This window comes from Ptychodera flava, chromosome 15, assembly GCF_041260155.1.
Source record: "Ptychodera flava strain L36383 chromosome 15, AS_Pfla_20210202, whole genome shotgun sequence".
Taxonomy (NCBI): Eukaryota; Metazoa; Hemichordata; class Enteropneusta; family Ptychoderidae; genus Ptychodera; species Ptychodera flava.
In genome coordinates this window covers 14223758-14237472 of record NC_091942.1, presented here as the reverse complement: position 1 = coordinate 14237472, position 13715 = coordinate 14223758, and the positions used below count along the sequence as shown (strand labels likewise).

At 38.0% G+C, this 13715-nt stretch overlaps 1 protein-coding gene across 1 annotated transcript in view; it reads left to right on the top strand.

Moving 5' to 3' along the window:
- The window catches only part of LOC139151248 (ubiquitin carboxyl-terminal hydrolase 7-like), a 45382-nt gene extending 33036 nt beyond the window's left edge, over positions 1-12346 (top strand). Inside the window, exons 18-33 of the mRNA XM_070723902.1 lie at positions 323-488; positions 770-869; positions 1257-1349; positions 1682-1752; positions 2203-2303; positions 2704-2857; positions 3438-3505; positions 3969-4077; positions 4482-4559; positions 4728-4828; positions 7002-7104; positions 9367-9483; positions 9887-9958; positions 10621-10669; positions 11116-11166; positions 11702-12346. Coding sequence (XP_070580003.1) covers positions 323-488; positions 770-869; positions 1257-1349; positions 1682-1752; positions 2203-2303; positions 2704-2857; positions 3438-3505; positions 3969-4077; positions 4482-4559; positions 4728-4828; positions 7002-7104; positions 9367-9483; positions 9887-9958; positions 10621-10669; positions 11116-11166; positions 11702-11805 — 1537 coding nt within the window. The 3' untranslated portion in view covers positions 11806-12346. The remainder of the gene's footprint in view (positions 1-322; positions 489-769; positions 870-1256; positions 1350-1681; positions 1753-2202; positions 2304-2703; positions 2858-3437; positions 3506-3968; positions 4078-4481; positions 4560-4727; positions 4829-7001; positions 7105-9366; positions 9484-9886; positions 9959-10620; positions 10670-11115; positions 11167-11701) is intronic.
- Positions 12347-13715: the final 1369 nt, after the last annotated feature.

The window sequence follows — 13715 nt, the reverse complement described above, 5'->3', positions numbered from 1 at the left end:
ATGTATACAATAATATATACTGGCATACTCAGTGTTTGTATTGTAGGGAATCCCTGTTTGAGAGTATGGTATGTCTGTATGTGTGTGTGTACGTTTGTGTGTGTTCATAAATGTGTTGAGTGATTGCTGTTTCCAATATGTTACTCTGTGAGATACCTAATGATTGATTCCAACATTAAGTGTATCTATAATGAAAATTATACTAATGAATATAGAGCTTACAAACCACTTGATAATGACTATAGGAATATTCATTGGTGTAAAATTGTGCAATAATATACAAAATCAGTAACATTTTGAAATGTGATTCTTTCTGTTTCAGGCCATTCAAGGTTCTCAAGACATCATCACTATTGGAATTCCTGGAGATGTTGTCACAGGCAATGGGATATTCCCTGGACCAACTGAGACCCTGGCCAATATCACAGCGTACCAACACTACCTACAGACCTTCTATGTTGTATATGGACAGTGATATCAATAGATCAGTGAGTTAGCTATTCATTATTCAAGCCACTGTAGATCTCTACCAGTGCTGTTTGAATGAATCTGTATCGCTAATGGTGCTCTGGGAAAAAAATATTGTTTACTACACCACTTTTCTGACAACATAGTCTGATCATAAACAGATGTTTGTTTTAGGCCTAAGGAGGTGAAATTAGAAGATTGTGGTTTTTCTTTTGTCTCCAAAGAGGTGAAGGTTGCTCTGCTTTGTAATTTCAGACTTTAAAAATTATTCAAATTATGGTATTTGTCTATTCCTAAACAGGTATATGAACTTGCAGAAGGTGAAAGTCCATGGAATGTATTTCTAGAGACTGTGGATGCAGAATCTGGCAATGCTGCATTGCCACCATTTGATAAAGATAGTAAGTCCCTGAATGGTACCATCTTTAGGTTGTGAAGTCGTTACACCTTGTAAAGATCACACCAATTTTTTGCAGAGATATATGTCATCACAGTAACATATGAGAGCTTTTTCTATATTCCACATGCCAAGAGGGGCTGGTCAAAGTTTGTCCGTCAGGTGTACGCAACATCTGAGTGTACAGTATTGGTGTGCAATTTCACACCTATTAATACCTTGATTAAAGTCTTCTACAATCAGCTGTTTCTCAGTCCTTGCTATACTTCTACAAAGTATTCAAGTATTGTCCCAGAAATTAATGCTGCCTCCATTTCTCTACAGAAAGCCCTCTCTGGGCGACCGCCATACACAGGCTTATCTACATTAAACACATATATTTTATTTACAGGTGATGTGTTACTATTCCTTAAATTATACGATGCCAAGACAAAGAGTATTTCATACTGTGGTCATATCTATCTACCTATTTCTACCAAAGTGTGTAAGTAATTTTACGCTGTCTGTCTCATACACTCGATGTATGCTGTTGTCGCTGTTGGACAGTGACTGTTGTTTTTAGATCAGCTAGATTATCTATTAAAAGTTAGTGGTTTGTATGCTAGTAGTGATAATTTATAGTAAAAAGTGTGTATGCAGGTAACATCTGTGCCACACAACAAAATTGTACAAATTTTACAGCTTGAATATCAATGTACAAGTGCAGAAAGTCAGTCATATGTGATTTACTACAAGGTAAAATGAGAGCTGTATCATCAAAGTTTTGGGTTACATATTGATGTTGTTTTCCTTGTTCTTGTTCTGTCCATACAACAGATGAATTGTTGCCTGTTCTTTGTGAAAGAGCCGGTTTCCCTCCGGTTGGCACAGATCTTCTTCTCTATGAGGTGAGTTGAATACTCAGGAATATTTTGAAAGAAAGGAAACATTACAGTGATGCTTGAAATTACCTACCTGTCAGCATGTCTTTTGAAATGCCTGGTATTTTTTTCAGGGTTCTCTGTGAGGGGTTTTTGAGGTGTTGGCCAATCCTCCATTTTTCGAGCAATCTATTTGCATGTTAATAACTTGTACAAAAGAACAACTTTCATGACAAAATAATATGCAAATTATTCACTATAATGTGAATTGGTTGTTTGTCTATTTTTTCCCAAGCCGTAGAGAACTCTGTGGTGGTTTTGATTCTAAATTTTTGTAATTTTTTTTCACTCCGATACTGATTCCAACTGTATGAGATTTTTTTGAGAAGACAGTGGAATGACATTTTTGATCATTGTATTGATAAGTATGGTACGTTTGGCACATTTGTCATATAACCTTTCTTCATATGTTTGCAGGAAGTGAAGCCCAACCTGACCGAGAGAATACAAGACTATGACCTACCTCTAGACAAAGCATTGGATGAGCTCATGGATGGAGATATCATAGTCTTTCAGAAGTAAGTCACAACACTTCAACATTGTGAAAATGGCGTCTATGTATGTCATTGGTCAGAATCCATGCTTGTCATTTGTCTTATTTTGTATGATTGATGCAGTTGTGTCACCAATGTTATTGTCTTGCAAATGTAATTTCATATTTCTGTTATCAGTGTGACATTGATATGCCCAAGTGATCATTTAGTACTCTTCATACTGGATTTCCACAGTAGACCAAAAGGGAAACCACAATGTACGCACCATGTGGATGTGAAAGATGAATTTGCTGGAATTTCATTGCCAAGTTTTAATGATAAATGCTAATTCCAAAGCCCCCAAAACCTGATATTTAGATACTGGTATCGAGGAGACTGACTCTTTGGCATTTGAATATTTTGTTTGTTTGTTTGTTTTTTCTAGGGATGATGTAGAGAATGAGCAGAGTGATTTGCCCACGGCCAAAGACTATTTCCGTGATCTGTATTATCGAGTTGAAGTGACCTTCTGTGATAAGAATATACCAAATGACTCTGGCTTCACGTTGATCTTGTCTCAGAGAATGAATTACTTCATGGTAAGTCTTGACTTTAAAGCCTGATTGATGGCATTCCTGCATTTGTAGCAATCAGTCTTCAGTAATCTTACTCATGCATAGTGGGTTAACTCTTCCTGTGCCAGTACATTGTGTACTGGTCAAACCACAGCATTAAAAAACACTATGAGTTTCATCAAGTATAGAAAGTAAAACAATCGGAGAGGTGGGGTGGGAGGGGGGAGGGAGCTACTGTTAGAAGTTTGGCTTTATTGAATAAATAATTTTAAAAAAAAGATAATTAAAAGAAGAGTTTCATTATGATAGTTCTCTTTTGGAGGACGGGGTCACCCATGGTTATAAAATGTGTTAAGAAGTACAATTTCATTGAAACACAAGTAACAATAAAGTATCAACTTTTGATGAACAGAACCGACCTCGATGTAGGCCGGTAGTGTGACAGCTCTGCTGAAAAAGGGGTGCGACTTAATAATGCATACATTTTCCATTTTCGATATTTTAAGGATTTCATCCTACACAGCTCAATCAAATGAGGGTGCGACTTATAATGCAGATGCGTCTTATAAAATGACTTTAACGGCATTTGCATTTCTCCATACAGGTTGCAAAGGCTGTTGCAGGTCGGCTGAATACAGATCCCATGTTGCTTCAGTTTTTCAAGAGTCAGGGGTGAGTGTGATTGCACTTTTAAGTTTCCCATGATCTGCTGAGCCAACCAAAAACAAAATGACCCGGAGAAAAGATGAAAGTTTCCACACCAGCTTAATTTCCTTGTCGAGTTTCAAGTCCTTGTATGATACTCCCTTGCAGATATTGTGACAGTATTTCAGTAAAATTGAAAGAGACTGTAATGTAGCTATCTAGGGACCTAGCAAACATCTCACACTGAGTGCCTCTGTTGGTTGCATCCTCTAACTGACCTATATGTGTACACTTTCTTGAACTGATGCAGTCAAAAGTCCACAAAGAGTTTTGTGGTCAAGTCGGATTCCGTACATCCATCCTTACTTTGGAATAATGAGTCTACTGAGAAGATTTGGATTTCTAAACAAAATCCAGGCCTTGATATGATGTTATGATGTAGAGCACGGGGAAACTTGACAATCTGATTGATTTACTTGATTTCATGCAGGTACCGTGATGGACCCGGCACGGCTTTACGGTGTACATATGATGGAACGCTTAGAGATTTACTGCTTGGCTTCAAACCTAGGCAGTCCAAAAAGTTGTACTATCAACAGGTAAGTGCTGTGTACAGTGTTGATAAGCATGTGGATATTCAAATGTGTCTGTAAACAGTGACTTGGATAGAAGAAGTAACAGTGTGCTCAGTATTCTTATTGTTATTTGTAAAAAATTATATCTGCGTATCCCATACTTTCAGCCAACGTTTATTTTTCACTGCAATAAAGGATATAACATTTTTTCAGTGGTCTACAAAAAAACTTTGATTGATATATTTGCAAATGAGCTTTTGTTCCCTGTAATCACAGTAGATTTAAGATGACACAGTTTAATGAAAATGCATTGATTTGTGCTTTCCTGTGTAACTTTATTTAGGAAAAGTCATTGAATAATTAATTATCTTGCTCAGATTTCAGTTCCGTCTTGGTAACAATAGTTTCCTATTATTCTTTCTTTACAGTTGAATATTAGAATAAATGAACTTGAAAACAAGAAACCTTTCAAATGTATCTTTGTAAATGGCAAACTGAAGGAGGAGGTAGGTTGACAGTAGCACTTTCTTTACAGTTTTTGAAAAGTTTGCGTACCCAGTTTTCTTTTGTAATATTTTGCTCTTCCCACTTAACTCAATGGAGGAGAACCATTGGTGTACTGTGTAGCAGGATTCTTAACACACCACGAACACTCTCCTTTTTCATCGCTGCAGGAGTTGATGCTTTATCCAAATAAAGGTGACAGCGTTGCAGGCCTTCTACGAGAAGCCAGGAAACAGATCACCATCTCTGAGAATGGCTCAGGCAAACTCAGGTAATGTTTCGCCCTTCTGATAGAATACAGAATAACAAATCAGGGCTTGACAATTTTTTTTTTTCCAGTTCACTTGTCCGTCGGACAAGTGGATTTTTAATTTCACTTGTCCTCTCAAAAAATTTACTTGTCCTCCATTTGTAATAATCAAGACCAAAATACTTGCGACGAATTCCGTAGCAGCTTTCAGGGCTTTCTTATTTTGGTAATTTTCGCCGATGTTGACGCCGATTTTTCTCAAAAGTTTACATTGAAGTAGGCCTGCGTACGGTCTGTGTGTTCCCGGCGTTATACGGCCTCCACCACAAGAGGCGGTATAACGCCGGGAACACACAGATCTGTACGCAGGGCTTACATTAAATTTGAAGGTACATATCATACATCGGCTTCCTGTGTTTGGCAAGCATAAATGCCGTCGTAAAAAGATTGGTCAGTTTCTGTCGCTGGTCGTCGTCATTCGGTTAACGCATTGCGAGTGCATGCGATCGGGGTGTTGGCAAGTGAATCCGTATCGGGCTCAGTGGGACCCACAAAATTTCCACAATCATTGTCCCCGTCACGATCTCATCTGCGATGCGCCAAACAGTCCAAATGCGGTTGACTAAACTCGTGAGACCTTATCGATTCAATGTGAAACATGTCGCATCCGTCAAGAAAAGCATTTCGCTTGGTTTGGCCATGGAGGTAGTCTCTTCCTACCTCCATGGTTTGGCAATGATGGGGTATTTGAGACACGACGTACAGAACATTTTGGAACCGTCATATTTCAACCAAGGCTACTGTGCTTTCCATTTCGGCAGATAACATCTACGGCGTTTTTCCTCATCAAAACACTTATGTTTAGATCTTTTGTCAGAAACATCGTTCTAATCATCACATCGAGTCGTCGATTCTCAGACGATCCCACTCACGCTGGCCCTCGTGGCGCTGTCGTAAATCATTGCAACGTCGTTTCTCAGAGTTACACATGCCCATCATCGTAAACTACGTGCCTCTTTACGGCAACAGTTTTGCTTGGTTTTTGCGGAGGTCTGCGCAACTGCGGAGCGGAAATTACGCTCTGGCTCGCGAAAATGCACAATGCCTTGTTTGCGTTAGTGGAAATATTACCGTAAAATACTCATATTTACAGCGATCACTCCACAAACTATCTGCCAACAATGTTCGTCTACTTCGCGAGGCTGCATAAATGATTTTGAAGTACTGCACGGTCGATCGCCGATAAGCAATATGATTGGGTTTTGCAATTTTTACCAAATTTGTTGGGGCGGAGCAGTCAGCATACAACAAAGAAATGCTGTTTACGCCAAATTTTAAGCGACTTTTTAATTGGACGATGAAACAATTTCATGTCGATCATCGAAAAATTGCAACATCGTGTGAGTCGGCAAGTGAATCGCAGAAGAACGTCACAATTGTATCTAAAAAAGTCAGTGATTGACATTTATTTTGTTGAACATGGAGGTAGTAGTACTACCTCCATGGTGTGAACGACAACGCAAATCGGGCGACACATGCACAAACCGCAACTTGGGTTCGCGTTGATTGCGCCAGAAGTTGTATAAACAACTTGTCCGGCGGGCGACCAGATTTTATTTTTGACTTGCCCGAACGTAAATTTCACTTGTCCCGGGCGTCGGGCGATAGGAATTGTCAAGCCCTGCAAATGTGTCACCTATTGTGCTTCAGAGATCAGTGGTAATTCTGCAGTGTACAGCTCAGCCAAAATGTTGAGTCACATTGTATGGAATGCATCACCAATGAACATAAAACTACACTGTGTTACCTCTTGTACTCATAACAATATGAATCTTAGTACCATGCAACCAGGTTCATGTCACTGTAATTTACAACACCCTGAATCCTATCAACGTGCTTTGTTTCTTGTCACTGTGATTTACGACACCTTGAATCTTGCCCAGGTTCATAAAACCCAGCCCCCCCTCTATCATTGGCTCATAACACCATAATAGCCATGCTTCACACCCTTATGGTGTGGCACTATGCTCTGGCTCATAACACCAATCGTCTCACTGATTCATAGTACATGGCCGTTTCCCTGGATGGTAACACCAACCTCCACCTCCCCATTCTGGTCCATAACTCACAGAAGATTTTCATGGCTCTTACAGTAACACTATGACTGATAATACCCTTTGTGTATCTCTTGCAGACTGCTTGAAGTTATCGGTAACAAAATCTTTCAGATTCAGAAAGATGACATATACCTGGACTGTCTGAACACAACTGGTAGCAGTAAAACTTACAGAATAGAAGTGAGTACCTCTGGCTGTGCTCTTCCGTGAGCCGCTGTAACAAAATACAGGCTTTGGCAGTCAGAATCAAACTGATGTAACGTTTTCAAGTCCCTGAAACTCAGAGACTGTTTCTAAATGTCACTTTTTTGCCTGTAAACTACAGTACCCTTTCGCTTTTGAAGCTGAATCACTGTAGAAAGAATAGATTTTAAGTTATGTAAAGTGTGTTGATAGACCAATAGGAGACAGTGAATCTCAAGTGATCACACTAGATGGAAAGATGTGTTATTCATATAGTTACTGCATAGCAATAGACAGAGATATAAAAACGGTTTTTATCACCCTTATTTTTATCAAATAAATTTGTAGGACATTGACTAGGAGACAGGATTCTTTGATCAATATAATAATTGAATAAAAATAAATACAAAATGAGAACGGAAATGCATAAATGCACAAGGTATTTCACGTAAGCATATATAGTTGTATGTACATGCAATAAGTGTACATTATCAACCCTTTGAGTGCCAAGTCAATTTTTGTCGCCTGTAAAAAAATCAACCCCTGTCAATTCTTTTCAAATTTTTACCAAAATTTTGAAAGGAAACAGTAATCAATGAAATGTGATGTTCATTAGGTCCAAAATGATGACAAAAATTACAGAAAAATTCATAAAAATTGGTAAAATATTGCAATAAAATTTTGGTGGGAAAAAATTACAGCACTCATAAGGTATAACGAAAAAATTCCATCAATTTACTGAGAAAGAAAAGTTTTTAGGGATTTTTAAAAGAAGTTGAGAGACAGCATGGCAATATATTCCATAGAGTAGTACCGGATTTTTCTGAGAGTACGCCCAGGGCCGTTAAACAGAAAATGGCTACATTGTCTGCTTCACACCTGTAGCTAATAACGGCCCAGGGCCGTAATTTGGTAAAAATTTACCGCCAATTATTATCTAAAAAATCAAGGAGTTTATCAAGATTAAGTTCGTTCGGGTAGTTCGGGTGTTTCGGCCGTCCCTCAGCAGTTGACAGATCTTCAAACATGGCGTCACGTGTCCAAGCGTCGCGTCGGGAAGTTCGAGTCGTTCCACTGATTTTGATGTACACGATGTTAAAGAGGTCGAGGAACAGATAATTGAGGAAGGGAGCTTTTGTATCTGCAAAGGCGCGGAGACTGAGTTGATGATAGCTTGCGATTACAAAAAAAAATGCCATACATCGTAGAGCAGCATTGTTAACACGCCAACTTTTTCCAAATCCAGTTCTTGGTTCTTGCCGTGTTTTATCATGTTGTACTGGCATTAATGATAAGGTAATTATCTCAGTTGTGACTCCTTCTCTACTACCTCCATGGTTTGTCGAACGCATTCAAATTTAAGCGAAGAAAATCATCGATCAGATTTTGACGTGTGCACGTGTTCTGAGGTTGACCTAGTTTGTAAGTGTGACAAGTTAATCAAAGTAGTTGAACGTGTGAAAATAGATACAGTGTTTCACATTCGTTGCACGCAAAGAGGTCAATAATCGTAAACAATTGTGGATCGTACCATTTCTACTAGGGATTACTACTACTGTTACGTTTGTGAATGCAACAAATTTACGCGAAAAAAATCATCAGATTTTTGTATCAAAGCGAAAAAACCTGAAAAGTAATGATGTACATTAAATAAAAAAATAATGAAACAGAGTTATTTTTAATGATAGTCATTTATTTATTTCATGATCCCCATCGTGCAGAATGGAAAATTCCTGGCTCCTGCTTCATCTGTCAATCATTGTCGGCATTGTGTGGCAAACTCTAACGTTGACTTTGCGTTCTTCTGGATCATTCCACCTGCATTTTAGTTGCGTAAATAGGGGGATACGGACATATATCGCCGAAGTAATTATCTTAGAAGTGTAACTTATTTTATTTTGTACGCTATATAAAACGTTTCGACCTTTGCGTAGGTAATTTTTTTCAAGGGGAGTCAAGTTGAAATGCCGTAGACAAAGGTTGAGATGAAATTTAAAATTCTTAATAACGGCCCACCCCCAAATAACCGCCCATGGGCGGTTTTTCGAGTGGCGTACTCTCAGAAAAATCCGGTACCAGTGTAGGATATTGCAAATTTACCAGAGGTTTGGCATCAAATGCAATGGTGTGGTTGAAAAAATTATTTTTGTGTCTGAAGTGTGCATCTCCAATGTTAGAGTGTGGTAATTAGTGCAATGTATGCAAAATAGAAGTGGCATATTATAATGTATTCATGTTTAATTATTATTCTCACACCAGGAAATTCCAGTAGATCAGCAACATCCAAAGGAAGATGAAATGTTAATCTGTGTAGCACATTTCCACAAGGAAGTCTTTGCAACATTTGGTGTGCCATTTCTACTCAGGATAAAAGATGTAAGATTCATTCATGATATCACTTTGTGCTAGGCTTTTCTGTCTTATCCAAAAAAATAGGTGTGATTTCTGACCAGCTGGAGAATTTTCAGTATAATCCATGGAATGAATAGCATTTATACGGTTATGTGGATCAGACTTTATACACAAGAGACAAGTGATTGATGGCAAAGACACAAGACCCATAATACACTATGCTTCCATGTCGACCAATACTGAACCATATAATATCCCCATAGTGATAGAGTACTAAGCTCATTCATTTTCTGTTCACGTGAACAAATGTCAAATTGAATGTTTTGTGTGTACACAATTTTCAGAAACTCTGTGGACTTGTCTACCGAAAATTGAACAGATTTCACCATTGTAGGCTTCATCCTTACTTTGATTGTTTCATTTGCAGGGAGAGCCGTTCACTGATGTCAAAAAGAGAGTAGGATCAATACTTGGCATCAGTGATAAAGAACTAGAAAAGGTAAGCCCACCTTTCTCCTCTCTCCTTCTTTTCGGCTTATCACAAGTAACCAAAGTCTTGTGATTTTTGGCCAAAAGTACACCTTTGCTTTTCTATCGAAAGCTTGCCCCAGCTACGGCCTTGTGACAACTGAGCTGCTGAGATGGTGTTCCTATCATGTCAAGTCAAGAAAAATTTTAATAAAATTACTTAACAAAGTCATGAAACAATGTTTTCACAATTTTGACCCTCATGCTTTTTGCTAAAATATCAAGCCCTAATTTCTAAAACTCAAACGTTCATTGTTTAGTGTATTGAGTATCCCACGTTCTCTTCAGCACAAAGGTTCACAGTGACAAGCAGACAGTGATCACATTTTATCTCCAAATTCTCAAAACACACTCATTCTGTTATCCAAGCAGTTGACTTTTTTTTCTGTATCTGTGAAGATACTACCTTGTGCCATGTTTCTCAAGTTGTAGTTGCATTTTCACAAATTATTATTATGGGACATCTAATACCAATAGTGATGTTTTACCACAGGATTTGTACAAGTGAATGATTTTGTCTTGGTTGACAGACATTTTAGAACCTTTTGGACTTGAGCACAGTGTGGCATTCAAAAAACTCCAAAATTTGTTGATTTTTGTAAGATTTCAGTCATTGTTGTATTTTTCCCTCAGATAAAGTTTGTCATAGTGGTTATGGGCAGACCAACCTCCATACCTGATGGTAAGTAACAAAAATTCCCTTGACCTTCTTCTTATCAAAACTTTTCATCTTGTCTGAAAAGGATGCATACAGGATGCATACAGCTCCTGTACTTCATATAAGTCTTTCAAGACTTTCAAGAAGTCTAGGAGTTGTATGCGTTCCTCTTCAGACAAGATGGGAAGTTTTAAAACTAGCCTAAATTTATGAGATAAGCACCATAACTTTTGGGAGGATAATTTAGGTCTGCTGCTGAGATCATCATATTGCCACAGTGCTCATTTCTTTTATGAATGTGCAATAACCAAGATACCAGAATATCATAGTTCATGGAGTTTAAGCCTCAAAAAAACCTCCTCCCCCTACCCCTCTGTAGGGTGACACAAAAGTTCATCTCTTCTGAAATTGTTGAGTGCATCATTCACTCCTTTCTTGACAACTGGCTCTAATTTTTCTTCATCACACAGATCAAGAGTATCATGTAAATCTGAAAGATTTCAGTCCTCAACCACTGCCTGGTAAGGGTTTCCATTTGCTTCATGTCTCTCGTCTTTTACAGTCCCTATATACTATTGCATGCAACCGTCTTTTTTTTTTACAGTCCTTAGGTAGTATTGCTTGCGACACTTTTCAAAATAATGAAATCTTTCTACACCAACCATAGGTGGCGCTGTTCGTTTTGAAATATTTGAACTCCAGGAAATGTTGCTTACTGAACAAAGAGAGTATTTTGAGAGAAATCCTGTTTACCATAGAACATCTCCTACTTTGTGCTTTCAGATCACTGCGGTATCTGAAACAAGAAAATTATCAGTTTGCCGAGAGTGAGTTAGAATACGAGCAAGTGAAATGTCCTTGTACAAATGCACACCTTTTCACGTTCTTTTCTGTGATCTGTGCTGTCCCCTAATCATTGTACACTTCTTCTTTGCTCTATGGCAATGTACAATTGCATTGCTGTCTCATGGTGTCATAAAAATACATCAAGCCATGTCCCTGTGAATTTTGCTCTCATTTTTGTTCCAATTAATTTTTTCAACTTAATTCCCGCAGGTGGCAATATGCAGCCAAAACCCTGGCTTGGCCTGGACCATATCAACAAAAACAAGAAATCCCGCTACACCTACTTGGAGAAAGCCATCAAAATTCTGAACTAGAGTGCTTTGTACAGTAACCAAAACACACTACACTGACATCAACACACCCACACACACACACACAAAATGAATTTAAAGATGAAACAGTATCAAAGAGAAGGAAAAATGAGAGTTCCCTAGCGCTAACCCTATTTATTGTCACAAGTAAAAATGCAGTGCTATCATTGGCTAGACTCATATCTGGCGGGACTATGCATGTACAGTCTTACATAGGATCTTACACCTTGATTGCTCGTCCATGTCCTTCACCTCAGTTTGTCCTCCCCACGCCAGCAAGCATCACAACACAACCTACAAGCAACAGCAAAATACTAAAAAAAAAAGGAATATAGTCTTTCTTCAGTTGTTTTTAACTATTGTACATTGTTAGGGGGATACTTGAACCTCATTTGCATACACTCCTAGAGTTAGCTGCAAAAAAAATATTGTTGTTAAGAATCAGTGTATGTGTAATTATTCCAAGTGATTTTATTTTTTTTTAATGTAAGTCTTGGTAATTCTTTGTTTCGGCAATGAGCAATAAAAGAGTCTGGAAACTGAATGATGTGGCTTTGTTGTTATTAACTTCTCATTCTCCCAGTCATGACCCTCATTGTTTTTTAGTCTCCAGATGAGTTGTGTCAGAAGATTTCGCACAATTCTAGAGGTATAAAGTACCCCAATCCCTCATCCAGATGGAGGAATGATATTTTGAAACTCACTTTCCTAGGATATTGTTGATTCGAAATATTGTTTCTACATTGAAGGCACTCCTGATGATACTGTTGAATTGTAATATGGCTTCCTTCTGTTTGTTACAGTTGTATGGCTAAACCATATAGTTTTGAGAATGGGAGTCCTTGCGAGTTACAAACAGTATACTGATTACTAGCCATTGTTATTAAAATATTTTCAGTGGTTCAACCAAAATCTCTTGCTGACGTGCAGCATACTTGAAAGTTAAATCTGATTGGTCAACTGGCATTATTCTCAGCAACTTGGAGAGTCTATTTGTACTATATAATTATAACGGTAAAGATTCAGTCAACCAATTGTTTCTGAGACATTGCACGTTAGCCCAAATTCACAGTTGCTATATTTTAGGTACAGTTAACTTTTGGTGTAACTTCTAAAGATTCCAGTAGTTTAGACTGACAGATCTGTCGCTTGAGGGCGCTCTCTGTGCTCGAGGGGGGGAGTGCAGAGAGTGCCTTGGGTGATGGATCTTTCAGTCTATCAGAAGTGCTGAACCACAGTCCCTCTATCCATAGAGTGGATAGAGGGACTGTGGCTGAACAGATAATTATATTCTAAGTTATACAATGTGAGATGGAAGGTAGATGAACATTCTGCATTTATAATGAATCAATATCATAAAACACTAATGCTGAAACAGTGCTCAGTAAATCTGGATTAAATGAACACTAATCTAATCTTGCATCTTGCAATATTGTCCTAAGAAGGAAAACATGAAACTCTTGTTTGAATCCTGGTGAAAACTGTTGTTCTACAATGTAAAATTGTGGGAAAATAATCATAAAGTAATAATAAACTTATGTTCTCTATATCAAAACTTGAGATAACACGATTGGAACTAATTTGGGATAATTGGATTTTCATATTTTTCAAATTTTCAAAAATGTTAGGTGTACTATAGCTGAATGTTGCAATATTAAAAATTAATCATAAAAACAAGTGTTTATCCTATACAAAGAAAAGCAGATGCGCTTACATTTGCAGATCAAATAGACATTACTTCACCATCCAATTATCCCAAATTAGTTCCAATCGTGTCGGATATAGAAGTTACTAATGTTGAACAAGCATAAACGTTGCTACTTTTCCAATATTCATATTGTTGAATCACCACTGTGGTGGTGTGATAGTTCACTCCACCTCAACTAAATTTGACAGTGCTAAGTCCCATATCA